General features: G+C 42.9%; 1 protein-coding gene across 4 annotated transcripts in view; it reads left to right on the plus strand.

Annotated features, from left to right (window-relative positions):
- CDC42 (cell division cycle 42) overlaps positions 1-27,739 on the plus strand; it is a 50,296-nt gene that overhangs the window by 16,425 nt on the left and 6,132 nt on the right. For 3 of the 4 annotated variants that reach the window (XM_073316920.2, XM_073316921.2, XM_073316922.2), the window contains exons 3-5: positions 18,999-19,071; positions 22,804-22,913; positions 23,026-23,223. In XM_073316920.2, the coding sequence (XP_073173021.1) occupies positions 18,999-19,071; positions 22,804-22,913; positions 23,026-23,223 (381 nt within the window). Of the gene's footprint in view, positions 1-18,998; positions 19,072-22,803; positions 22,914-23,025; positions 23,224-24,283; positions 24,943-27,739 lie in introns of those variants that run through there. The other variant, XM_073316923.1, reaches the window with a different exon arrangement.

Below are 27,739 nucleotides of genomic sequence, written 5' to 3' on the forward strand. Positions count from 1 at the left end.
CCCACTCTAGTTTAAGCTTAGAAGAAGCATGGCATGGTTGTGACTGCAGAAGATAGCTCTAGTAAGCATTACCCCACAGGTCGTAATCCTCTCTGTGGCCCTGAAACAAGGGCAAGAGGAGGTATCTAGAACCCCTTCTTCCTTTCCTTTGGAGGAGGAAAATAATCACTAAGTGAGAGTGCTGAGGTGGCAGTACAAGCTTCTGGTTCTGTTGCAACTGATTCCCTAGTTCTCCAAGTGATTGTGCACATATGCATTCCATTGTAGGGTGTGTGTGTGTGTGTGTGCACTTGAGTTGGAGACTTTTGCCAGTAGTACCACTAGTTAGCGCATGTGCCCCTGCTTTTCTCGTGCTCTCAGGCAAGGGCATAAAAGGGGCATGTCCACCACCTCCCTCATACTTTCTTTGCACTGCTTGTGGCAAGAGCTGGAGCTCCACTTAGTCATAGCTTTGGTCAACCAGTTTAGAAAACAGTCTCTACAAAGTTGTTATAGTTATACTATAAGTGTGTATATAGTATAGAATAGTATAGTTTATATATACTTTTATTACTACCTAGAAGATTTACTATGAAGAAATCCCTGGTTCTAAACAATATGCCACATGCAGGGCTGTTATTCTGGTCAGGTGGGCACAAGAGAGAGAAACAAGAGAAGGGACTGAGACTTGAACCTGCCTGAGCCCCCACGTGGAGGGCCCAAAACCTGAGCTGTGTGTGTCAAAGCTGAAACCCAAGGGCTTAAGCCCTGACAGCCCGGGGTAGGGGCTGTATCCTGAGCCCCGTCACTCAAGGCTGAAGCCCTTGGGCTTTGGCCCTGGCCCTGGGCAGTGGGGCTTGGGATTCAGCCCCAGGCCTCAGCAAGTCTAATGCCACCCTTGGCAACCCTATTAAAACGGGGTTGTGACCCACTTTGGGGTCCCGACCCACTGTTTGAGAACTGCTGCTCTAGACCCTCTCTCCAACATAGACCTCAATATTCCCCTAAGAGGAGACCAAGATCTCCTAGACGTCACCAGCTGTCTTTAATATAGTGGGCCCTTCTCATCAGACATCTTCAAAACAGTGATTTGGACATTTTGGTTGAAGACAGTATATCAATAATATCTCCTTTTGAGTCATGTCTATCCCTTTTTTTCCCAAGCACAGTTTAAAAAAAAAAAAAAAATTCACATCAGACAAGTGGGTACTCAGCATGGTTAAGGAGGGATATATTATCTAGTTCCTTTTAGCAACCCATATTCCTTATCCGTCTTCAGGGCCCGTCTCATGAGACTGTTACTTCAAGTGCTATGGTCTTTTCTGGAATTGGGAGCAATAGCAGAAGTTCCTTACCAACATGAAGGGAAAGGCTTCTATTCCCGACACCTTCTGATTTAGAAGAAATCTGGGGGCTTCCATCGTATTTTAGACTTAAGAAAGCTGAATAGGTTCATCAAAAAGATCAAGTTTAAGATGGGCACCCTTGCTTCTTCCCTGGAGATTGGTAGCTGTCCTCAATTTTACAAGATGTATACTTCCACATTGTGATACATCCCTCCCACATTAATTGCCTTCGATTTGTGGTAGGCACCAACTACTACCAGTACAGTTTCAGTTTGTCATAAGCTTTAAGGGTCTTCACCATGTGTATGTCCGTGTTAGCAGCGCCTCTGTCATTTAGGCATTCAAACTTTCATTTACTTGGACAATTGGCAGATGTGGGCAGCATCAAGAGACCAGATCCAATGTCATAGTCATCAGTTGCCTGTCATTGAGTCATCTTTTGTCTATGCCTGAAACTAAATTTGGAGAGGTCTCAAGTGCAACCCACTCAATGTATATCTTTAACAGGGGCATACCTCAATAGTCATGGCTTCTCTCCCAGTAGAAAGGTATAGAACTATAGCAGCCCTTTCCAATGGCCTCAGATCCAGCCCTATAAGAGTGCATAAACCTGCCTGCAGCTCCTAGGCCTTGGTTCCATCATAGATGCATTTCTTCTTCCCTGGTCCAGTCTGCTCCTATATGCATTCCCTCCAGTTCCCTATCATTCCCAGAATTCTCAGGAAGCTGAAATAGGACAAAGTATTGTTGATCCTCATTTTACCAGCATGGCCAAGACAATGTTGGTTCACAGATCTACATTGCCTCTCTATCCGTACACTGAGAACTTCACCTCTAGTGGCAGATCTTTTGTCACAGAACTAGGGTGAATCTCTGCATGCACCTTACTGCATGGATGATCTCTGGATGGACACTCATGAGAAACTGTGATCCCGATAGGTCCAGACCATCTTGGTGAGTAGCAGAAAGGAGTCTGCTAGAGCCACACACAAATCAAAGTGGAAGAGATTTTTCCCTTGGGGCACAGTCCCACAAATTATCACCACATCACAGTCCAGCTTTGATCCACTGTCTACAGCCAAGCTCTAAGATGCAACCACATTTGCTCCAATCCCTCAGACAGACAAACACGTACAGGATCTATATCAAGCATTCTTAAAACTACAATATTCACCTGGTGAAGTGAAGAAACAGATTGACGGAGTCAGAAGGGTAGCCAGAAGTCACCTACTCCAAGACAGGCCCAACAAAGAAAGTAACAGAATGCCACTAGCCGTCACCTACAGCCCCCAACTAAAACCTCTCCAGCGCATCATCAAGGATCTACACCCTATCCTGAAGGACGATCCCTCACTCTCACAGATCTTGGGAGACAGGCCAGTCCTCGCTTACAGGCAGCCCCCCAACCTAAAGCAAATACTCACCAGCTCCCACACAACAAAAACACTAACCCAGGAACCTAACCCTGCAACAAACCCCAGTGCCAGCTAAGTCCGCAGATCTATTCAAGGGACACCATCATAGGACCTAACCACATCAGCCACACCATCAAGGGCTCGTTCACCTGCACATCTACCAATGTGATATATGCCAGCAATGCCCCTCTGCCATGTACATTGGCCAAACCGGGCAATCTCTACGCAAAAGAATAAAAGGACACACATCTAAACTCCTACTGGTTTTTGAATGTTATAATTTGTGATGTCAATCTCCCATGTCACTCAATAACAGATTTAAAAGTGGCAGTTCTTCAACAAAAAAACTTTCAAAAACAGATCTAACGAAAAACTGCAGAACTGGAGTTAATTTGCAAACTGGACACCATCAAATTAGGCCTGAATAGAGACTGGGAGTGGATGGGTCAGGACAGAAAGTAAATCTATTTGTTAGTCTCTAAGGTGCCACAAGAACTCCTAGTTTTTACAAAAACTAATTTCTCCTTGCTAAATACTCAGACCTTCTTGTCAACTGTTTTCAATGGGCTACCTTGTTTACTTTTGGCCGCCTCAACACTAGAAAAGTGATTTCCACTCCTTGTCAACTGAGAGTTGCCTACTTCCAACTTGAATTGAATTGGCTTGTTAGCACTGACCCCCCACTTGGTAAGGCAACTCCGATTTTTTTTCATATGCTGTGTATTTATACCTCCCTACTGTATGTTCCGCTCCATACATCTGATGAAATGGGTTTTACCCCACGAAAGCTTATGCCCAAATAAATTTGTTAGTCTGTAAAGGGCCACAAGGACTCCTCGTTGTTTTTGCTGATACAGACTAACATGGCTACCACTCTGAAACCTGTCCTACATTTCAAATCCACAGGCCTCTGAGAGTTTTGAGAGTTCACCTGGGTTCTGTTTCAGCATATCATCTGCCAATACATGGATTTTCCATCTTCTCTCATCCTCTTGTTTTGAGATTTTCAAAAGGCCTAGTTAATACTTTCCTTCCTGTGTCTGCTCTGTTGTCTGTATGAGATTTAAATTTAGTTCTCTAGATTCATGGGTCCCCCTTTGAGCCTGTGGTGACAACTTCACTATCTGTGTTGTCTCTGAAGATCACATTTTTAGTGGCAATCACTTCCATGAGGAGGGTTTCAGAACTTAAAGCTCTTCTTGCTGACCTTCCTCTTAGAGCCTTTCATAAGGACAAGATGTTCCTTAATACACATCCTAAGTTTATGCTTGAGGTAGTTCAGCCTTCCATCTAAATCAAACCAATAACCTTTCAGGTAGTTTTGTGTAGTCTGTGTCCGTCCCCCCCTTCACCCCCCCCCCCCCCAAAATCCCATTCCTCTCAGGCTGAGGAAACTCTCTATTGGATGTTCATAGAGCTCTGGCATTTTATTTGGACTGTACTAGATAACCTCGTGACCCCCTGAGGGGTTGAACCCCTTATTACATGGGTGGTCGCAAGCTGTCAGCCTCCACCCCAAACCCCGCATCACCTCCAGCATTTATAGTGGTGTTAAATATATATTAAATGTTTTTAATTTATAAGGGGTGTCATACTCGGAGGCTTGCTGTGTGAAAGGGGTCACCAGTACAAAAGTTTGAGAACCACTGCTTTAGATCTTCTCCAAGACTTTGTAATCTTTATTGAAAGAGCGAAGGGTCAACCTGTATTGTCTGAGAAACTCATTGGATTTCTGGAACTACCAGCTCACTAAAGTCTCTCTCTCTCTGCCGGAGCTCAATCCTCCACTTCAGCTTTTCTGAGCAATGTTCCAATAGGTGGTGTTATATGGAAAGCACCAGCATGGTCAGAACTTTTCTACATTTTATGCCATCATGCAAGCCTCTCGTGATGATGCCAGCTTTGGTAAGTTGGTGCTACAGTCTGTTTAGATCTCCATTCCACCTGAAAGGGAACTGTTAAGTCACCTACCGTGGAATGTATATATGCACAATCATTCACTTACAGTAACCTGTTCTTCAAGATGTGTTGTGCACAAAATACACTCCACGACCCTCCCACTTTCCCCGCTAGTCATAACTGAGGAAGGACTGGAGAAGGAAATGGTGGAGATGCTCTTAGGTGACAGCATAGAAGAGGCATGAGGAGAGAAGGGACACATGCTATGCCACATGGTACTACTGGCAAAAATCTCCAGCTCGAGTGCACTGAGTTTGTACACACCTACAGTGGAATGTATATGTGTGCAACATGTCTTGAACAACAGTTACTGTAAGGTAAGTAACCATTTTTTCTGGAGCTCCTTAACAATAGGGCAGTCTCTTCCAGAGAAGAAAATGACTCTGATCCACTCCTGTATCTGGGACTATAGGAAGACTCCTACCTTCCTAATCTTGGACCTAGGGGCTGTCCAGACTGGCCTCTAGCATCCAGTGTGGACCTGAAGCTGTTGGAGGTTAGGCTCAAAGCCCAAGGGTCTGTGCATATGCACTGATTTGAGACTCCACCTTCTAGCAAGAGTGAATCTTATTACATACATTGGAGAGATTGAGTTTGAAGCTTGAATGATGTGGCTGTACTGGCAATCTCTGTGATTCTACCTATACCACAGGAAGAGGATGGAGAAACTACCCTCTTGCAGATGCACTACTCCTAGGATCAGGGATTATTAAGTCCACTTTTGAAGCCATGGGAGATGGCTCACTGTTTTGTCTCTGAAAACTGCATTCCTTATAGCTGTAACAACTGCAAGAAGTGTCAGTGATCTTAAGGTTCTTATGACTGATCTTCTTTTCATGGTTTTCCATGAGAATAATGTGGCCCTTTGTAGTCACCCTAAATTTTTTCCAAAATTGATAAGATTACCATATATTAACCATTTGTTATATATATTAGTATCTCTTCCAGCTCTGGGTTCCTAAACCAGTCGCTCTCAACCTTTCCAAACTACTGTACCCCTTTCAGGAATCTGATTTGTCTTGTGTACCCCCAAATTTCACCTCACTTAAACTACTTGCTTACAAAATCAGACGTAAAAAATACAAAAGTGTCACCAAAAACTATTACTGAAAAATTGCTTGCTTTCTCATTTTTACCATATAATAAATAAATTGGAATATAAATATTTTACATACATTTCAGAGTATGGTGTATAGAGCAGTATAAACAAGTCATTGTCTGTACGAAATTTTAGTTTGTGCCGACTTCGCTAGTGCTTTTTATGTAGCCTGTTGTAAAACTAGGCAAATATCTAGGTGAGTTGATGTACCCCTTGGAAGACCTCTGCGTACCCCTAGGGGTACATGTAATTGCTTGTACAACTATTTGCAGCACATGTCAAGAGTGCTTTCTACCCTTAAAAATTCACCGTCCTTCATTGCATATGGTGATAAGGGAAATTTATTTCAGTGCGTGTCAAGTGAATCAGAGTCTGTATTTGCAAAAAGAAAAGGAGTACTTGTGGCACCTTAGAGACGAACCAATTTATTTGAGCATAAGCTTTTGTGAGCTACAGCTCACTTCATCAGATGCATACTGTGGAAATACAGAAGATGGTTTTTATACACACAAACCATGAAAAAATGGGTGTTTATCACTACAAAAGGTTTTCTTTCCCCTCCCTCTCCCCCTCCCCCACTCTCCTGCTGGTAATAGCTTATCTAAAGTGATCACTCTCCTTACAATGTGTTTGATAATCAAGATGGGCCATTTCCAGCACAAATCCAGGGTTTAACAAGAACATCTGAGGAACAGTGGGGGTGGGAGAGGAATAAGCAAGGGGAAATAGGTTACTTTTTATAATAACTCAACCATTCCCGTCTCTATTCAAATAAATTAATTTGTATCCAATTTGCAAATTCATTCCAATTCAGCAGTCTCTCGTTGGAGTCTGTTTTCGAATTTTTTTTGGTGAAGGATAGTCACTCTGAGATCAGAAATCGAGTGACCAGAGAGATTGAAGTGTTCTCCGACTGGTTTTTGAATGTTATAATTCTTGACATCTGATTTGTGTCCATTTATTCTTTTACGTAGAGACTGTCCAGTTTGCCCAATGTACATGGCAGAGAGGCATTGCTGGCACATGATGGCATATATCACATTGGTGGATGTGCAGGTGAACGAGCCTCTGATAGTGTGGCTGATGTTATTAGGCCCTGTGATGGTGTCCCCTGAATAGATATGTGGGCACAGTTGGCAACGGGCTTTGTTGCAAGGATAGGTTCCTGGGTTAGTGGTTCTGTTGTGTGGTATGTGGTTGCTGGTGAGTATTCGCTTCACGTTGGGGGGGTTATCTGTAGGCAAGGACTGGCCTGTCTCCCAAGATTTGTGAGAGTGTTGGGTCATCCTTCAGGATAGGTTGTAGATCCTTGATAATGCGTTGGATGGGTTTTAGTTGGGGGCTGAAGGTGATGGCTAGTGGCATTCTGTTATTTTCTTTGTTAGGCCTGTCCTGTAGTAGGTGACTTCTGGAAACTCTTCTGGCTTTATCAATCTGTTTCTTCACTTCTGCAGGTGGGTATTGTAGTTGTAAGAATGCTTGATAGAGATCTTGTAGGTGTTTGTCTCTGTCTGAGGGGTTGGAACAGATGCAGTTGTATCGCAGAGCTTTGCTGTAGACAATGTATCGTGTGGTGTGTCCTGGATGGAAGCTGGAGGTAGGAATAGTGGTCAGTAGGTTTCCGGTATAGGGTGGTGTTTATGTGACGATCATTTATTAGCACTATAGTGTCCAGGTAGTGGATCTCTTTTGTGGACTGGACCAGGCTGAGGTTGATGGTGGGATAAAAATTGTTGAAATCGTGGTGGAATTCCTCAAGGGCTTCTTTTCCATGGGTCCAGATGATGATGTCATCAATGTGGGCACCAATGATACTGCCAAGGATGACCTTGAGCGGATCACTGCGGACTGCGTGGCTCTGGGAAGAAGGATAAAGGAGTTTGAGGCGCAAGTGGTGTTCTCGTCCATCCTCCCCATGGAAGGAAAAGGCCTGGGTAGGGACCGTCGAATTGTGGAAGTCAACGAATGGCTGCGCAGGTGGTGTCGGAGAGAAGCCTTTGGATTCTTTGACCATGGGATGGTGTTCCATGAAGGAGGAGTGCTGGGCAGAGACGGGCTCCACCTTACGAAGAGAGGGAAGAGCATCTTTGCGAGCAGACTGGCTAACCTAGTGAGGAGGGCTTTAAACTAGGTTCACCGGGAGAAGGAGACCAAAGCCCTGAGGTAAGTGGGAAAGCGGGATACCGGGAGGAAGCACAGGCAAGAATGTCTGTGAGGGGAGGGCTCCTGCCTCATACTGAGAATGAGGGGCAATCAGCAGGTTATCTCAAGTGCTTATATATGAATGCACAAAGCCTTGGAAACAAGCAGGGAGAACTGGAGGTCCTGGTGATGTCAAGGAACTATGACATGATTGGAATAACAGAGACTTGGTGGGATAACTCACATGACTGGAGTACTGTCATGGATGGTTATAAACTGTTCAGGAAGGACAGGCAGAGCAGAAAAGGTGGGGGAGTAGCACTGTACGTAAGGGAGCAGTATGACTGCTCAGAGCTCCGGTACGAAACTGCAGAAAAACCTGAGTGTGTCTGGATTAAGTTTAGAAGTGTGAGCAACAAGAGTGATGTAGTGGTGGAGATCTCCTGCTATAGACCACCGGACCAGGTGGATGAGGCTTTCTTCCGGCAGCTCACAGAAGCTACTAGATCGCACGCCCTGGTTCTCATGGGGGACTTCAATTTTCCTGATATCTGCTGGGAGAGCAATACAGCGGTGCATAGACAATCCAGGAAGTTTTTGAAAAGCATAGAGGACAATTTCCTGGTGCAAGTGCTGGAGGAGCCAACTAGGGGGGGAGCTTTTCTTGACCTGGTGCTCACAAACTGGGAAGAATTAGTAGGGGAAGCAAAAGTGGATGGGAATCTGGGAGGCAGTGACCATGAGTTGGTTGAGTTCAGGATCCTGACACAGGGAAGAAAGGTAAGCAGCGGGATACGGACCCTGGACTTCAGAAAAGCAGACTTCGACTCCCTCAGGGAACGGATGGGTAGGATCCCCTGGGGGACTAACATGAAGGGGAAAGGTGTCCAGGAGAGCTGGCTGTATTTCAAGGAATCCCTGTTGAGGTTACAGGGACAAACCATCCCAATGAGTCGAAAGAATAGTAAATATGGCAGGCGACCAGCTTGGCTTAATGGTGAAATCCTAGCGGATCTTAAACATAAAAAAGAAGCTTACAAGAAGTGGAAGGTTGGACATATGACCAGGGAAGAGTATAAAAATATTGCTTGGGCATGTAGGAATGAAATCAGGAGGGCCAAATAGCACCTGGAGCTGCAGCTAGCAAGAGATGTCAAGAGTAACAAGAAGGGTTTCTTCAGGTATGTTGGCAACAAGAAGAAAGCCAAGGAAAGTGTGGGCCCCTTACTGAATGAGGGAGGCAACCTAGTGACAGAGGATGTGGAAAAAGCTAATGTACTCAATGCTTTTTTTGCCTCTGTCTTCACGAACAAGGTCAGCTCCCAGACTGCTGCTCTGGGCATCACAACATGGGGAGTAGATGGCCAGCCCTCTGTGGAGAAAGAGGTGGTTCGGGACTATTTAGAAAAGCTGGACATGCACAAGTCCATGGGGCCGGACGAGTTGCATCCGAGAGTGCTAAAGGAATTGGCGGTTGTGATTGCAGAGCCATTGGCCATTATCTTTGAAAACTCGTGGCGAACGGGGGAAGTCCCGGATGACTGAAAAAGTCTAATGTAGTGCCAATCTTCAAAAAATGGAAGAAGGAGGATCCTGGGAACTACAGGCCAGTCAGCCTCACCTCAGTCCTCGGAAAAATCATGGAGCAGGTCCTCAAAGAATCAGTCCTGAAGCACTTACATGGGAGGAAAGTGATCAGGAACAGTCAGCATGGATTCACCAAGGGAAGGTCATGCCTGACTAATCTAATCGCCTTCTATGTTGAGATTACTGGTTCTGTGGATGAAGGGAAAGCAGTGGATGTATTGTTTCTTGACTTTAGCAAAGCTTTTGACACGGTCTCCCACAGTATTCTTGTCAGCAAGTTAAAGAAGTATGGGCTGGATGAATGCACTATAAGATGGGTAGAAAGTTGGCTAGATTGTCGGGCTCAACGGGTAGTGATCAATGGCTCCATGTCTAGTTGGCAGCCGGTGTCAAGTGGAGTGCCCCAGGGGTCGGTCCTGGGGCCGGTTTTGTTCAATATTTTCATAAATGATCTGGAGGATGGTGTGGATTGCACTCTCAGCAAATTTGCGGATGATACTAAACTGGGAGGAGTGGTAGATACGCTGGAGGGCAGGGATAGGATACAGAGGGACCTAGACAAATTGGAGGATTGGGCCAAAAGAAATCTGATGAGGTTCAATAGGGATAAGTGCAGGGTCCTGCACTTAAGGTGGAAGAACCCAATGCACAGCTACAGACTAGGGACCGAATGGCTAGGCAGCAGTTCTGCGGAAAAGGACCTGGGGTGACAGTGGACGAGAAGCTGGATATGAGTCAACAGTGTGCCCTTGTTGCCAAGAAGGCCAATGGCATTTTGGGCTGTATAAGTAGGGGCATAGCGAGCAGATCGAGGGACGTGATCGTCCCCCTCTATTCGACATTGGTGAGGCCTCATCTGGAGTACTGTGTCCAGTTTTGGGCCCCACACTACAAGAAGGATGTGGATAAATTGGAGAGAGTGCAGCGAAGAGCAACAAAAATGATTAGAGGTCTGGAACACATGACTTCTGAGGAGAGGCTGAGGGAACTGGGATTGTTTAGTCTGCAGAAGAGAAGAATGAGGGGGGATTTGATAACTGCTTTCAACTACTTGAGAGGTGGTTCCAGAGAGGATGGTTCTAGACTATTCTCAGTGGTAGAAGAGGACAGGACAAGGAGTAATGGTCTCAAGTTACAGTGGGGGAGGTTTAGGTTGGATATTAGGAAAAACTTTTTCACTAGGAGGGTGGTGAAACACTAATGCGTTACCTAGTGAGGTGGTGGAATCTCCTTCCTTAGAAGTTTTTAAGGTCAGGCTTGAGAAAGCCCTGGCTGGGATGATTTAATTGGGGATTGGTCCTGCTTTGAGCAGGGGGTTGGACTAGATGACCTCCTGATGTCCCCTCTAACCCCGATATTCTATGAATGTAGCGCAAGTAGAGTAGGGGCATTAGGGGACGAGAGCTGAGGAAGCGTTGTTCTAAGTCAGCCATAAAAATGTTGGCATACTGTGGGGCCATGCGGGTACCCATAGCAGTGCCGCTGATTTGAAGGTATACATTGTCCCCAAATGTAAAATAGTTATGGGTGAGGACAAAGTCACAAAGTTTAGCCACCAAGTTAGCCGTGACATGATCGGGGATAGTGTTCTTGATGGCTTGTAGTCCATCTTTGTGTAGAATGTTGGTGTAGAGGGCTTCTACATCCATAGTGGCCAGGATGGTGTCATCAGGGAGATTGTAGTTTCCTGAGGAAGTCAGTGGTGTCTCGAAGGTAGCTGAGAGTGCTGGTAGCGTAGGGCCTGAGGAGGGAGTCTACGTAGCCAGACAATCCTGCTGTCAGGGTGCCAATGCCTGAGATGATGGGGCGCCCAGGATTTCCAGGTTTATGGATCTTGGGTAGTAGATAGAATATCCCAGGTCGGGGTTCCAGGGGTATGTCTGTGCGGATTTGATCTTGTGCTTTTTCAGGGAGTTTCTTGAGCAAATGCTGTAGTTTCTTTTGGTAACTCTGTGGGATCAGGGGCTTGCCTACAGTCTATTCCCATTATAGAAATCTGTAGGGCTTCTACGTGGAACTCAATACATGCTCTTAATAAGCCTTACGCCTTCCACTAAGCCTCAAGATATTATCCACGTTTGAGAGCAGTGTTCAGTCTAGTACTCCTAAGCCCACCTTTCTGGGGAAGGATAGCACTACTTGCTAAATTATTGTAAGCTAAGTGACCTTGAGGAAACAAAAGTTACTTAGTAGCTGGTGGTGGTCAAGATAGGCTTCTGCATGTTCATACTGCCCATCTTCCCTTCTTCCTTGGCGTTCTGTTATTCTCAAACTTTGAGGTTCAGGTGGAAGGAACTTTGGCTGTTGTTACATCCCCTTTTCTAGCCTTGAATGCAGAATGTTCAGTCTGAAAGTGGGTAGGGTCTGCTTGCAGGAGCCCGAACAAGCACTGATGCTGGAATATTCTATTGGCCTGCAACTCTACAGGGCCATCTCCCTATAGTGTGAATGCACAGAGGCTTATTTCAAACTCCTGTTAGTGGACAGTGACTTTCATTTTTATTGCTAATGCTCAAAGTAGTAATAGAACACAGGCAAAAAATATAGAAATACAACAGCCAGTATTGTTTCTAAAATGGAAATGATTCATCCATTTGTCAGCCAGCCTTAATGTCTCAAAGGCATTTATAGCTGAAAAAAGAAAAGGAGTATTTGTGGCACCTTAGAGACTAACCAATTTAACCAATTTAGTCTCTAAGGTGCCACAAGTACTCCTTTTCTTTTTGCAAATACAGACTAACACGGCTGTTACTCTGATAGCTGAAAAAGAAACTTAACTGAGGGCCTGCAAGGCTATTTTCTGCTGTGGTCCTTGGAACACTGTTAAATGACCAGTTGTGATTCCTGGCAGGGAAACTTTAAAAGCACCTAAGGGTTCTGTGTGGGATTGTTGAAATATACTTTCTTATCCCCACTGGTATTTGTTACCTCAGCGGTAGAATCTGGGATGATTGTAGTTATGATGGACAGTAAGTCTCTTCTCACCCTTCGTTCCCCCCCCCCCACCCCCCAATACACCAATAAGAGTAGAGAGTGACTGGCTAGACATGACTCATTAAGTCTTATTATTCTAGCACAAAAAAAATGGAGATCCCCTTTTGTTGGTTGTGCTCAGGGAGAAGGAAGTATAAAGCAATCTGACAAGACAGAGTAGAGCAGGGATAGTCAATTTTTTGTCAAGGTCCAAATTTCTTGGTGAGGGTCTAGTGAAGGTCCAGACTCCAGAGAATAGCAATAAGTATAAGTAAAAAAAAGATTTTAAAGTCCATTCTAAAGCATCTAGTGGTCCAGATTTGGCCAGCATTCTGTCTATTGACTACTCTTAGAGTAGAGTGAAAGAGATGGGGGATTGCCACTTTTTGCATACACTTGGGTTTTTAGGCACTGGTGTTTGCTGTGAACTCACACTTTCAGCTTACCCCCTGTTAGCTACACTGGTGCAAGTAATGGTTTGCACTTCTGGACCACACGAGCCATTCAAGTAGCTGCAATAGTGAAAACCCCAGTATAGACAAGGCCTTCATCTGAAACTACTGCATTGTCACTACACCAGTGTGGTGGATCCCCTTTCTCTTTCACTCTATTCCATCTCCTCAGCTTCCATCATTTCCCTCTTCCTAGAGCACGGTCAGCAATGGAAGAAAGGGGAATAATGCAAAGAAGTCCAAGATATTCACCACATCTGAGAGTACCCTTGCAAAAAAGGAGCTATGGAGACAGTTCCTCGAGGGGTATCTGTGGGAGAGGGAGTAATGGGGTAGGATTCTACCTCAGGTGCTTGCTGATACCAAAGATGGTAGAAGGCCTACCTGAATCTGAGATGAAACAGATTCATCAAGTCCCTCAAGTTCAGGATGCTGAGGTTGAACAGTCATCCCTACCCTTTCCTAAGCTGGCTGTGCAGATCTTCATCTAAACAAAATACTAGCCTCTACATCAGGGGTGGGCAAACTTTTTAGCCTGTGGGCCATATCTGGGTATGGAAATTGTATGGTGGGCCATAAATGTTCACAAAATTAATAATTCATGTTCAGACAGGGAAAACACAAGTTTGTTTCAAAATCAACACTATTAAAAAAAATGTTGAACAATGCGCTGTTATACAATTACATTACTGGGCTGTTGATTTTACTACATAATTTTGCTCCTGTCTGAACACAAATTATATGTTACCCTGGCTTTGGATTTGTTGGGCGTCAGCTTCCAGTTATTGGAACTCATTGAGATTCACCAGCCGCCTGCTGTCAGAAGTCTCCTCCCACATAGGTCTCAACAGCCCACAATCAAATAGCCTCTGGGTGCTAGGAAAGTCACCTAAGCCAACAAGTAGCAGGCACCTGGGCTTGCATGTTCCAGGCTCCGATGGTGCATGAGGTGTGTTTGGGTTGTGTAGCCAGAGTAACATGCGTGTTCTCATGCCCATAACGCAGGAGTGTCGGGCAGCTGGAGTGGGGGAAACCCCTGACCACTCCCCAGCTGGAGCACTGGGCAGGTAGAGCGGGAGTGCTGGCGTGGACCTTGAGGGACAGATTAAAAGGTCGGACAGGCCGGATGTGGCTCGTGGGTCATAGTTTGTCCACCCCTGCTCTACATAGCCATCTGACAGTTGCACTGGAAATATCTGACTGTTGGGGAGAAAGTTACTGTTGGTACAGAGGGCAATCCTTTGATCTATCCATGGCACCAGAGATGTTCAGTGCTTAGCTGTGGTAATTACTTGTCTTACTCTACTTTGGCTCATTCAAGCATGATTCAGCCAGGCACATGCATGCATACTTCTAGGTTGACATCCTCTGTTGCAGACTCTTGGTCTGCAAATAAACAAATAGTATGCTTGTTTTATACTGGAGGATATCCTATGAGGAGGAGCAGTTCTGGATCCAACTCTGGCAGAAGCAAGATCTGAAAAGCCATGTCTGTCTTAAAGAAACCCTGTCAGGGAACAGTGTTTTTCCTCAGATTGGTGTCTTTGTTCACATGACTATAAATAGTCACCTACACATGAGGCCTCTATCACACTGGGTGTCCTAAATCACACCCTAAAAATGGACACTTTAGACACTCTCTCCACCAATTCTTCATATCCTAAAACTGCTCAGATGGTGGGTGCCCAGGGACAATGTAATGAAAGTTTCCTTCAGCCCACTAGCTTCCTTAGCAGTTATCACCACAGATACTTCCAAACTGGGCTAGGAGCCCATTTACACAAACAAGAAGTCCATGGTCACATAAATGCGCCGGAATGCAGAGGTATTTGTTTGGGTCCTTGTCATAAAAATAAAGGGAAGGGTAACCACCTATCTGTATACAGTGCTATAAAATCCCTCCTGGCCAGAGGCAAAACCCTTTCACCCGTAAAGGGTTAAGAAGCTAAGATAACCTCGCTGGCACCTAAATTACCAATGAGGAGACAAGATACTTTCAAATCTGGAGGGGGGGGGGAATGAAGGATCTATGTGATGCTTTTGCTGGGAACAGATCAGGAATGCAGACTTATAACTCCTGTTAAGTTAGTAAGTAAGCTAGCTAGAAATGCGTTAGATTTCCTTTTGTTTAATGGATGGTAAAATGAGCTGTGCCGGGTGGAATGTATATTCCTGTTTTTGTGTCTTTTTGTAACTTAAGGTTTTGCCTAGAGGGATTCTCTATGTTTTGAATCTGATTACCCTGTAGGGTTTTTACCATCCTGATTTTACAGAGGTGATTCTTTTACCTTTTCTTTAATTAAAATTCTTTTAAGAACCTGATTGTTCTTAAGATCCAAGGGTTTGGGTCTGTGTTCACCTGTACAAATTGGTGAGGATTTTTATCAAGCCTTCCCCAGGAAAGGGGGTGTAGGGCTTGGGGGGGATATTTTGGGGGAAGACGTCTCCAAGTGGGCTCTTTCCCTGTTCTTTGTTTAACACGCTTGGTGGTGGCAGCATACAGTTCAAGGACAAGGCAAAGTTTGTACCTTGGGGAAGGTTTTAACCTAAGGGGGTAAGAATAAGCTTAGGGGGTCTTTCATGCAGGTCCCCACATCTGTACCCTAGAGTTCAGAGTGCGGAAGGAACCTTGACAGCCCTAAAGTCACTTCTGCCATCTCTTCAAGGTCCAATTGTTCAGATGCTGACAGAAGCACAAGGGCAGTGAACGTTCAGAACAAGCACGAGAGAAGTCTTTCCCAAATACTCTGCAAAGAAGCCCTGATTTTTTCCCACTGGTATCTTGACCATCACATGCACCTAGTGGTTGGATTGCACTTGACAGAAAAGATTCAAAGCAAGCATGAGTGGTGTGTGAAATAATCAGAGATTGTTTCGGGTAGGGATTGTCAAGCAGAGCCCTTTGCTTCCATAGCAAATTCAAAGTTATACTTTCTTCTGTTCAGGGAAAATATTGCCGGTGAATACCTTCCTCTGGTACTTCCTCCTCTAACGCCCCTACTAACTCATCTCACTCCTGTGGTTGTTCAAAAGTTATGTTGACACAGAACAAGTGTCTCCATGGCTTCAGGATGGCTAAGGCACCACTGACAGACCAACCTTGTAGAGCAGTCACGGGAACTGTGCTGGTAATTGTTAATGCCTTTATTTGTATTGTGCTAATGCCTAGAGCAGGGGTGGGGAACCTGTGGCCCGCGGGCCGGATCTGGCCCCTTGTTCATTTTCATCTGGCCTGCGGGCCACACATGTTCAACTCACCTAGCGGGGTGACATGGAGGCTCAGGGCAGCCGGCACTCGCAGTTCCAGCCCCGCAGGTGGGCACTGATGCTCCAGCCTGTGGGGTTGGGGGCACTGAGACTTTTGGCCTCTTCTCTGTGGGGCTGGAACTGTGAGCGCCAGCTTGCCCCACCACCGGGGGGGGGGGGGGAGCCCTGAGTCTCGGTGTCCCCCTATAGGGCTGGAGCCATGAGCGCCAGCTCGCCCCACTGTGGGTGGCGGGGGGGAAGCTCCAAGCCTCTACTTCCACCTCCCTCCTATCCCCCCCCCCTCCCGCCGGGTAAGTAAGTTGAACATGTGTGACCCACCATCTTTATTTTATTTTTTATTATTTTATTTATTTTTGTTGGGTCAATGGCCCCGATACAAAAACGATTCCCCACTCTTGGACTAGAGGCAAGGACTCCATTGCTAAGCACTGTACAAACAAAGACAATCCATGCCCCAACGAGCTTACATTTAATCAACTTCTTCTGTTTTAGGATCTCCTATACTCCAGAGGTATGATCAAATTCTCCATCCCAATTTGGAGTTTCCAGACTTGATAGCATGTATCATAGGAAGCCGGCTTCCACAGAGCTAGCTTACTCTTTTCAATTTCAAGCAGTCTTGCAACAATCTAGGAATTCCACCTAAAATAAAGTTACACTAACACATGAAAGAAATTTTCAACATGGACAAGTCACTAATTCAGCTGCAGTACCCCTATCATCCTTCAAAATCAATCTGGCTGCCATATCAGGTTCTCATGCTCCAGCACATGGAGTTAGCATTCTTTCATCCCATCACTTTGATGCCTGAAACGTCTCAAACGCTTTCCTATTGCAGAAGAACCTGTCATCCCTCTTTTTGGAACTTTTAAACTCAGTGCTAACAAAACTGATGGAACCACTAGGAAAATGCTCTTTCCTGCCTGTCATCCAAGGCAGCATTCTTAATAGCCATCACTTCTGTGAGAAGGTTTGGTGAACTTCAAGCCCTGATAATTGACCTACCCTATAATTCTGGTGTGAAAGGACAAAGTGTTAAACCATACCCAAAGTTTATTCTTGAAGTGGTTACAGATTTCTCTTCTACTGAGATATCCAGTAGAAAGTGTTACCCACTGGGCCTTATGACAACGTGCATAATATTCACCATGATGACCAGCAACGTGAGTACAGGGAATATTCATCTGTCCACGTCTGGTTGATCTACTTATCAGGTATTTCAACTATAGAGCATACAAACAATTATGAAGTTCACTGTGAGGATACTCAGTGGCATGCTGCTTAATTGTTGACCACCCAATGCCTACACATACCATAATTCACCTGGGAATAGTACTTGACCCCAAAGAAGGAATCTGCCAACACTTCAGATTACAGAAACTCCATTTCACCATAGATAAAAATCAGACTATAGAAGAAAGCCAAAACTGGGGCCACTTCCCCTTTGTGGGAATGAAGGTGCTGCTTATAATTTCCTGGGCCTTTTCGAAAATGTGGTGGCTATAATAGTGTCTTTTGTTCACACAGTAGCCCAAGAAACATTCCTTCATCGGGAACCTGGTTCAAATATCTTCAAATCAGATACCTTTCTTTCAATGGTAGATTTCCCAACCTTTTGAAAGGATGTAATAACAGATATCACGGCAGGAGTGCAATTGGGCAGATAGTTGCTGACAAAGGAAGTGGGGCATTCACATGCAGTTCAGACCTTTAGCAGGATGTCTCCTATGATAGGCACCATCTTGGGGGGATGGGAATATCGCTAGGAATCTCTTAACATAGGGCTGGTGGTCAAGAAAAGAAAGTTCAAACTATACATCTTCTGCAGCTGAGGAGACTGGTTGTGGTTGCAGCAATGCTAGTCAGTGTTGGGGGATCAACAAGGATGAAATTAGATAAACATGAGAACAAAGGTTCACAGGGCAATAATAGTTTTCCAGAGGCCAGAAATGATTAAGTCCCTTGTCATGTGGCACAAACCCTTAATAGACATAGCTTAGTTTATGCTTTCCCCAAATTTTAGAATTTCACTGTCACAAAGCTCATAGTTGAAAATATGCAACTACGTTGTAGACTTGGGGGAGATGGGTATTTTTGGCAGCTGAATAGGGTAATTAAATATTTTGGTCCCCAGAAAGGTAGGGAAGGATGGGCGTGTGTAGGGGCAGGGTGGGTGGGTACTGGAGCTTCTGGTATTAAGAAAGGTGTATATTTCCCTGCCATTTTGGGCAGCAGTGACTCTTTGGAAGTGGAGTGCTTTGAATGCCCCACTTCCTTTGTCAGCTACTAGCTGCCCAGTTGCACTCGTGCCCTGATATCTGTTACTACATCCAGCAGTAATGGAGGAACTCATGAACTTAATTCTGCTAAAATGATCGCAAGTGAAATGGTTAATATTGATATTTTAAATTGTGTTCCAGAGTTCTCACTCCATTGAGATACTGTTTCAGGTTTGCATGCTCAAGTAGATTTCCCTTTAAAAATTTATACTCCAATCATGTTGGAAGGATTTCTTTGATCTATATGGGCTTAACTTTTTTAAATGAAAGGTTAGATTGACATACTGTTTTATGACAACTTAATTATTCGTTTCTCTGGGACCATTACGTAAAGCATAGTTTGAAAAATCATGTTGATATGCTGTTTTAAAATTAAATATTTCTGGAGCAGCAAACTGAGAGAATCTGAAAGGGGAGTAGGAGAACCCATATTGGACAAAATGGCTTGTTTTTATTCAAAACTTGTTTCTTGCTTCTCCCCCCCATTTTCCCCCCTCCAGGTTTTTGATAACTATGCTGTAACAGTGATGATTGGTGGGGAGCCATATACCCTAGGATTGTTTGATACTGCAGGTGAGAATGTTAACTTTTCTGTATTTATACTAACTCGTAACATTTGGTACATTTTAGGTATTAGTTATGCACAATCAGTTCCTTGAAGAAAAAAACTATACTAGTATGCAACAGTCTATCTTGCCAGCCATCATGGCAGACTTATCAGTTAATAACAATTTTCCAATTTTTTAAAGGTGACTTGATAGGGGTGTGTGTGTGTATATGTGTGTGTATACACACACTTTTTTTTTAAATTGAGCTTTTTCCTTCTTTATCTTATGCAAACTAAAGAGCCTGATGGGCTTTTATACTCTCTCTTTCTGCCTTTTTTAAATCTTAAAACACCCCAGAGATGTCAATTCATTCTTCTCTGGTTTTTCTGGAGGATCTCTGGTGGGGCTTGCATAAACTAGGATAAATGGTGTATATTTAAAGTTTTTAATTTAATATATTTTTAAAGTCCTATCTACATTAGAGTTCTAAAATGTTCACTGTCACCTTTAAAAAACAAAACTCATCTTGGTCTAGGTAAACTCTGAGATGACTGGAAGATATTTGAACAAAAACCTTTATTAGACAGCTGGGAGTGTTGAATCTTGAACTGTAGGTTCTTTTCAAAATGCTAGCCATTGAAGTTAAATAAGAGTTGTTAAAAGTTCTTAAAAATCCTTACTAAAATTCCTTCCTATTTGTTGCATAACTTTCATTCTCAAGTCCATGTGGTACAGTAATTTTACTAATTTTTTCAGTAGCCTGTCTTCTGGCCTAGATAAAACCTGAATTTGTAAAGTCAAAAATTTGCTGCTGTTTAGGCATCAACCTGTCATGCAGGCTTTATCTGTCATGAAGCAAAATAGGCAGGATAACATGCCCAATGTTTGAATTATTATTCATTAAAGGTGACCTTCAAATAAATAAATTTGGATGTCGGTCAGTTTTGGCTGTTTTTTTGATGGAGGATAAAGGCTAGAAAGCTTTTATATTTTAAAATGTTTTGTTTTTTGTTTTAGCCTCAGTTTCTAGTGTAAAGTCTACACTGAAATGCTCTAGAGTGACTGGACAATCAGTGCTATTATATACAAGAGTGACTAAAAATTCCATCCCCTTCTTGTTCAACTTTCAAACTGTTTAAAACTTTTGTTAGCCCCTATTCCAATGCCTAAAGAATTCTTGATCTGGAAAAAGGGATCAACATTGAAGTGGCAAAATTTGCAGATGATACAAAATTACTCAAGATAAGTCCAAATCAGACAGTGAAGAGTTACAAAGTGATCTCACTAAACTGGGTGACTGGTTAACAAAATGGAAAGTGAAATACATGTGGAGGCCAAAAGTGTTAACTGGGTTCAAAAAAGAATAGGTCCATCAATGGCTATTAGCCAAGATGGTTAAGGATGCAAACCCATGCTCTGAGTGTCCCAAGCCTCTGATTGTCAGAAGCTGGGAGTGGACAGCAGGGGATGGATCACTCAATGGCCTGTTTTGTTCTGAAGCGCCTGGCATTGGACACTGTTGGAAGACAGGATACTGAGCTAGATGGGTCATTAGTCTGACCCAGTAGCGGCATTTTTATGTCACTATGAGGTGAATGAGTGTGAAGATACTTGATGCTATCCAAGACCGTGCTTGTCCCAAAGAGATTGCTCATTGTCTGTCTTTTAGATAGACTAAATAGGAACAAAACACTCAGAACCAGGGGAAAGCTGCCATGTAACAAAGCCAAACTGACTCTTTCCAGTTCTGTTCTTCGTGAACCTACAGTTTCAGCACAGTATGTAGTAGATTTGTTGATTGATCCTTAACTATGTAGCACAAACAGCATAGATGGGAGCAATGAGAAGTAGTTCCAAAAATACACAATGATTCAGATTCAAATAGTGGGGACATTAATGACCTTTTCAGTTAAGTTTCTGTATTACTAGAAACACTGAAAGGAAATGAGGACTTCTCTTATTTAGATCAGTTTATAGGAAAAGTTTGTTGATGCCATTAGTGCTATAAATATTTTACAATTGTAGAGCAAGTCTTTGACTGGATGTTAATGAGAGAGACTGGAGCTGTTTACCAGCTCAACTCTAAGCTAGGTCAATTGTACAGAAAATAGTTAACATCAAACAGCAGTCGTTATTTGTCCATGTTACAAAACCCAGTATAACTGATGTCCTTGTTAAATATCAGTAATTCAATATTGAATGGGCCTTGGAGACCACTTTTTTTTTGCCACTAGAGGAAGTTCCGTGTTAGAACTGATTTGCTGAGGATGCATTCGTTGCTGCTTGTCTGTGCTGCAGCTATCTAGAGATAAACAGGTGACTTTGCTCTCTCAATCTGTGAATCCAGTACCTTTCCACACTTGACTGTTTCTTAAAATCCTTCTTTAAATCTGCACAACGCTTTCAAAAGACTAGCCTAGGAGCTTAAATTTGTAACTTTGCTAGACACTAAAAGTAATAATTTTAATAAAGACTCTGGATTTATGGTTTATTACAACAATCTGTAACCCATTAAACCTCTCTTTTTGTCCTATGACTAAAGGGGTGTTAACGGGCCATCTCACCTTAAATGTTTCCTTAGTTTAGCGTAGGTAGTCGCAAGGTTGAACAGATGGAATATATTCTATTTAGCTGTGATACTCTTAGCACCTTTCCCAGTCCTGAGGAAGAGCTCTCTGTAGCTTGGAAACCTGTCTCTCACCAACAGAAGTTGGTCCAATAAAAAAATCTTCTCTCACCCACCTTGTCTTTCTAAAAAGAAAAGGCAGAGATGTTGATCACTTAATCTTAAGTACCAAACTATTGAGTTAGGCAAAATCTAACTGTGCCCTGCAAAGAGGGAGGAACCATCTCATAGCCTTGAAGAAGTGAACCTTGTGGCATCCCTTTAGATCACATCATCATCCAGGCCCTTCTTGGGCCTTCTTAAGGCATTTAAGGTGGTGCTATCATATGATTTTGATCCTTCATAATCCTAACTACTCCCCTTTAAATCTGTAGTTTCTGTAACAACACTATTATCAAATAGTCTCCATCTCTGCTTCACTTTTATCTTTAATTGATAAGGCCTTTATTCTGTGATCTGCATCTGATATTAAAACATTTTCTCACCACTCTGACTTCATTTTTTGTATCATTTCTGTAACTTCATTTTTTGCTTAGGCTTTTTACATGGGAACAATGTGCGTTAGTGGCACAAGACTTTTTAATGAACAAAGATGACTCCCAGCATAGCATGCTGTTATCAAATTTAAGCAACTTTGTATGTGGACTCTGCTGTAGCTAGAATTTGCAGAACTGTACAACCAAGAGTAAAGAATTCTAGAGTTTGAAATACTTATGATTTGAAACTTAGTTATATATGGGGATTCTCTGATTCTTTTTTGTAAATGTTGTGCTTGCATCACTCCAAGGGCATAGTTAAGGTAGTTTTGATGGGGTATTTCCTTTTGAGTGTGGTGGTGATGTGCTGTGTTGAACTGGATGTGAAGACCATGCTTTCTATAAATTGTTGATTTTGCTTGCCTTGTAACATATTTGACATAACTAGATTTCTGCCCCATTATGAGGGAGTGGCCAGTGGTATTCTCTTATGGTTAAGGTTAAGCAAAATGTCTTTTTATTGGAATACAAATTGGATATGCAACTCTTCACCAATACATCCTATAAACATTTGTAATTTGACTAAAAGAATCCTTCTCTAGGAGAGACTTCTGAAGGCTCCCCTTTTAATGCTGCTGTTTTTCTTTTTTTCTAGGACAGGAAGATTATGACAGATTGCGACCCCTCAGCTATCCACAGACAGATGTGTTTCTGGTTTGTTTTTCAGTGGTCTCTCCTTCTTCATTTGAAAATGTGAAAGAAAAGGTTTGTCATATCTTTCTACCCAAAACTGGAGCTGTAGCAATGCTTTAGGCAGTGTCATTTGAAATTGCCTCAGGAACTTGAATAGTAACAATACGTTCTTTGTCCCCTTTAGTGGGTACCTGAAATTACTCACCATTGTCCAAAAACCCCTTTCCTGCTTGTTGGGACCCAAATTGATCTCAGAGATGACCCCTCAACAATTGAGAAACTTGCTAAGAACAAGCAGAAGCCCATAACTCCAGAGACTGCTGAAAAACTGGCCCGGGACCTGAAGGCTGTCAAATATGTGGAGTGTTCTGCACTTACACAGGTGAGAATCGTCCACTAAACATCTCTCACAGTTGTGTTCACTACTCATTTTTTCCCCTCCTTCACAGCTGTGGAGTACAGCTAAATAGGGCATGTTAAAAGGTGAGAGTGCTCTTTCTGCTGATATGGATGCAAAATGGCTGAGCAGAAAGGAAGTTTCTGAGGAATGAGGGATTAGAAGTGACACAAAGAAAATCCTAGCATGGAGAGTAAGCAGTCCAACTAGAGGGAGATGGAGATTTTGTGGTTAGAAGAGGGATCTCATGCCGGGGTTTGTTCTGTGTTGGAGGAACTGCAGTGTAGTGTTAATTATTTAAAGAGCACATTTAAATAGGAAGCTGTGATCTGGATTGTTTGTGGGTTAGGACACAAGATTAAGTTTATCACTGGGGAAAGCAGAGACTTTTTGCCAAGGTCAGTTTTCTTCCCTTTAAAGAAGGTTAAATTAACACACGCCCCCCCCCCCGCCCCCCCCGCTGCGGCTCTCCCTCCCCCTCCCCACCACGCTAATAACCTTGTAGCAGTCTTGAAAGTCTTTCCCTTCCTGTGCAGCCTATGGTGAGCTGTTTGCCTGCCTCCCACCAGAAGTCTAATGTGTCACCAACTAACAATGAAATGGCAACTCTAAGACATTACCCCCATCCACAGAAATGGAGATAAACAGTGGCAGCAGTTTTTTTATTTAAAAAAAAAAACAAAAAAACTCTAAAGCCAGTGGTGATTTAAGGCCAATGAAATTGGAAATCCTGTGGAGGTCCTAGAGAGTAGGTCAGCTTCTTTAATTACATAGACCCTAGTAATTTAAAATCTTGGCACGCTTGCTCTTAATCACATAATTATGTTAAAATATTACTAATCTGACTTGAATCCACAGAAAGCTGAAAATTGAGTTGGCGTCTTATGTCCCTGCCTTACATGCGTGGGGAAAGATATGAGATACAAAATGTCATGCTTTTCTCCGTTCCATGTATTGTCTTGGCCCAGTATCTGGAGTATGAAGCCTTACCTCAGTTTCCTGTATTCTGTGAATCTTGCCTTAACCCCAAATTTGTTGTTCACAGATTTCAAGGCCAGAAGAGAACAATTATGATCATCTGATCTGACCTCCTGTATAATGCAAGTCATAAACACCCCCAAAATAATTCCTAGAGCAGATCTTTGAGGAAAACAACCAACCTTTATTTAAAAATTCAGTGATGGAGAATCCACCTTGACCATCTGTAAATTGTTCCAATGTTTTTAATTACCCCCATTGGAAAAAATTATGCTGTAATTGTCTAGCTTCAACTTCCAGCCTTTGGATCATGTTATACCTTTTTCTGCTAGATTGAAGAGCCCATTATTAAACATTTGTTCCCTGTTTAGGTGCTTACAGACTGTAAGCAAGGCACCCCTTAACCTTCTCTTTGTTTAAGCTAAGTAGATAGACTCGGAGCTCAGTCACTGTCAGGTATGTTTTCTAATCCTTTAATCATTTTCGTGGCACTTGTCTGAACTCTCTCCAATTTATCAACATCCTCATTGAATTGTAGGTACCAAAACTGGGCACTGTATTCCAGCAGTGGCTTCTCCAGTGTCAAATACAGAGGTAAAATAATCTCTGTGCTCCTCCTCAAGATTCCCCTTTTATGCATCCCAGGGTCACTTTGGCTCTTGGCCACAGTGTCACATTGGCAGTTCCATGTTCAGCTGATCATTCACCACACACCCCCAGAGTCACTGTTTCCCAAAAAGATTTAAATCAAGGTTTTCTGCTTGCTGATTTTTAAATTGATTTAAATCTGTGATTTAAATCATTCCACCCTGTTTACAACTGTATGCATGCTGCTAACCAGGTTCTGGTGCATTCTTGCTGAACAGTGTGTCCAGGGATTATTTTCTTACCCATGGCAGTGAAATTAGAGGCAACTGCCCCAGTAATCCATGGCATGGACTTCAGTTCTTTTACTTACCTTTTGCACGCTTTGAGAAAATGCAAGATAAGATCATTGTTTTAAATTACATGCAGCACTGACAGTTGGATAAGAACTCATTCAGTATCAGAAATTCAACATCCATCAGTTGTTACTTCCAGATATTGAAATAGAAACTACATGCTCAAAATTTTGCAGGAGGAGAAATTTCCGTATTTCCTGGGGCTCTGTTTCTTGCTTTCCATATATTCTAGAAATGGTAGTTCAATTTGTAAGAAACTCTCACGTTTTGTCTCAGACCATCTGGAAGCTTTTTTCCTCAGGGGCTCCATCCTCTTCCAAAATTCTACTAATGCACATCTTGATGATGTCTGAAGATGAAAGCAAGCAGGTCTTTACTTAGGAGTCCCAAATGCATGCACATTGGATCCATTGGTAATTTTACTGCTATCCAATATGAGGTTTAAAATTCGTGACCAGTATAAAGCAGTGTTGGCTAATGAATAAAACACTGGCCTGGAAGAGCTGAGTTCTGTTCCTGGCTCTGTTAGTGGCCTGCTGGGTGATGGTGGGCAAGTCATTTTTTCCCCCATCATTAAAATAAGGATAATGTGATTGACCTCTTGTAAAGATCCATGGATGAGAAGTGCTATATAAGAGCGAGATGGTGGTATTGTGTTGTGACATTCCCATCAATGGGTAAAGATGCCTTTCATGCCTCACCTCTTGTGTCCATAGATTGCTGCTGTTCTACTGTCTACTCCTTTAATATTAAATAGAGTAGTTACTGGTTTTTCCCAGGGCTTTGGGAAAAGGGGATGGATAAATAGCTCTTAAATGTAACTAATCCCTTGAGTACTAATACCTTGTTCACCAAAATTACTGTTGGTGGTTAGCTGGAGTAAACAAACTGTTTACTTGTGGTCTTTTGTATGACCCAAATATACTTTTGTTGTGCATCTCTAAACTTGCCCAGTAATTCTTAATGGAAAAAATTGTAGGTCCACCAATTTTTTCTTCTCTTCTCTATCTTTTTAATTCCCTGTTCTTTTTAATTTGCTCAGCCCCATCTCTTCCCTATTCTTTTTAATTTGCTACTGTATCTTTATTTTTTTGTTCTATTTTTTTCTTTAACTAAATCAGCCCCAGCCACTGAACAAAAATTTACATACCCGGAAGCCTACAGAGGGAAGCTAAAGTTCCTAGTTAGCTTCCACCTGCTGATCTATTGTATGTGAGCTAAATGTAAAAGGAACCTGACTTTCCCTGGGTAGGATTAGTCTTTCCTTCCTTCTAAGGAAACTCATCAAATCTAGCATCAGGGAAATGGACTAGAATTGTATAGTCCTTGTTGGTTTCCCTTTTCAATGGATTCTATATGTAAAGTGCTTCTCCACTGCTGGCAGTGTCATGGCTAGTGACAGACAGCTGATTGGGAAACCTGGTGGAGTTGCTTCCATGTGGCAGACAGAGACAATGCTTGATGGATGGGATTTAGTCTTTTGAGGGGAAAAATAAATTTCAAGCTCCAGTGTTTCCATCAAAGTAATAGTGAATCATAGGCAGATAAGTTCTGGGACTTTGATGTGAAGATAAATGTGCACCTATCTGGTACACACCTTGTGTTGGCTGGATGAGTCTGTTGTACAGCACTGGAGATTCAGTGACAGTTTCACATAGGAGGCCCAGGGTTAATTTATGGGTGTCTCTCCTGATTTGAGAGGAAGGGTAATCTTGTGGTTAAGACTGTTCCTAGCTCTGCTAATAGACTTCCTTTGGTAAATCAGCAGCTCAATCCATCTGTAAAAAGTGTGTAATACTTCCCTACGTCATAAGAGGGTTGTGAGCTGCTTGGATACTAGTTACATGTTGCTGAAAAAACCTATAATTTTTTCTTTAAAATGTGCCTTAAAAAGTAGGTGTTCGTGACTATGAAGAGGCTACTTAACCTGCTTTTGGTCTGTTGTCTCCTCAGTATATCACTTTTACAGCCTAATCTTTAAATTGTTCTAGATTCATTGAGCACTGAAAGGCTCTATTTACCCTAGACCATGGAGAGGTTTGAAAAGTTTTTTTTTTGTTTTTGTTTTTTTAAACTGGTTGTCTTCCTCTTTCCCTGCTAAGTCCGACTTCAGCATTCAGCATGTTAACTGACCATTCTGACACATCCATATTCAGTCTCAGTCATGTTTTGAAGAAGGATTTCAAGCAAGGCTCTTAATGGACTACCTTTTTTCTCCATGTCAAAGACCCCCTTGATTTGAAATCTGTTTTCAAAGTAGTTGCGTATCTGCCCTGGTGACGTTAGTCACTTTCCTTTTAATTTTTTTTCTCTCTCCTCTGGTTGGTGCTTTTGAAAGATCCACAGAAACAAAAGGAGAAACTCGTCCTTTCTATAAGAAATGAAAACGATTTTACACAAAATTTGACACATGTATGAAGCATAGAGGAGAAACACTCTTTTTTTCCAGTTATCTTTCAGTTGTAACAATCTTAGGTGTTACCTGTAACAATAATAGGCTTAAACATTTTCAGCTAGAGGTGATTTTTTCCCCCAAAAGGCGACTGTCTTCTTTAATGGATTCTAAGGTCTTTCTCTGCTAA

This window comes from Lepidochelys kempii, chromosome 18 (assembly GCF_965140285.1).
Source record: "Lepidochelys kempii isolate rLepKem1 chromosome 18, rLepKem1.hap1, whole genome shotgun sequence".
NCBI classification, from domain to species: Eukaryota; Metazoa; Chordata; order Testudines; family Cheloniidae; genus Lepidochelys; species Lepidochelys kempii.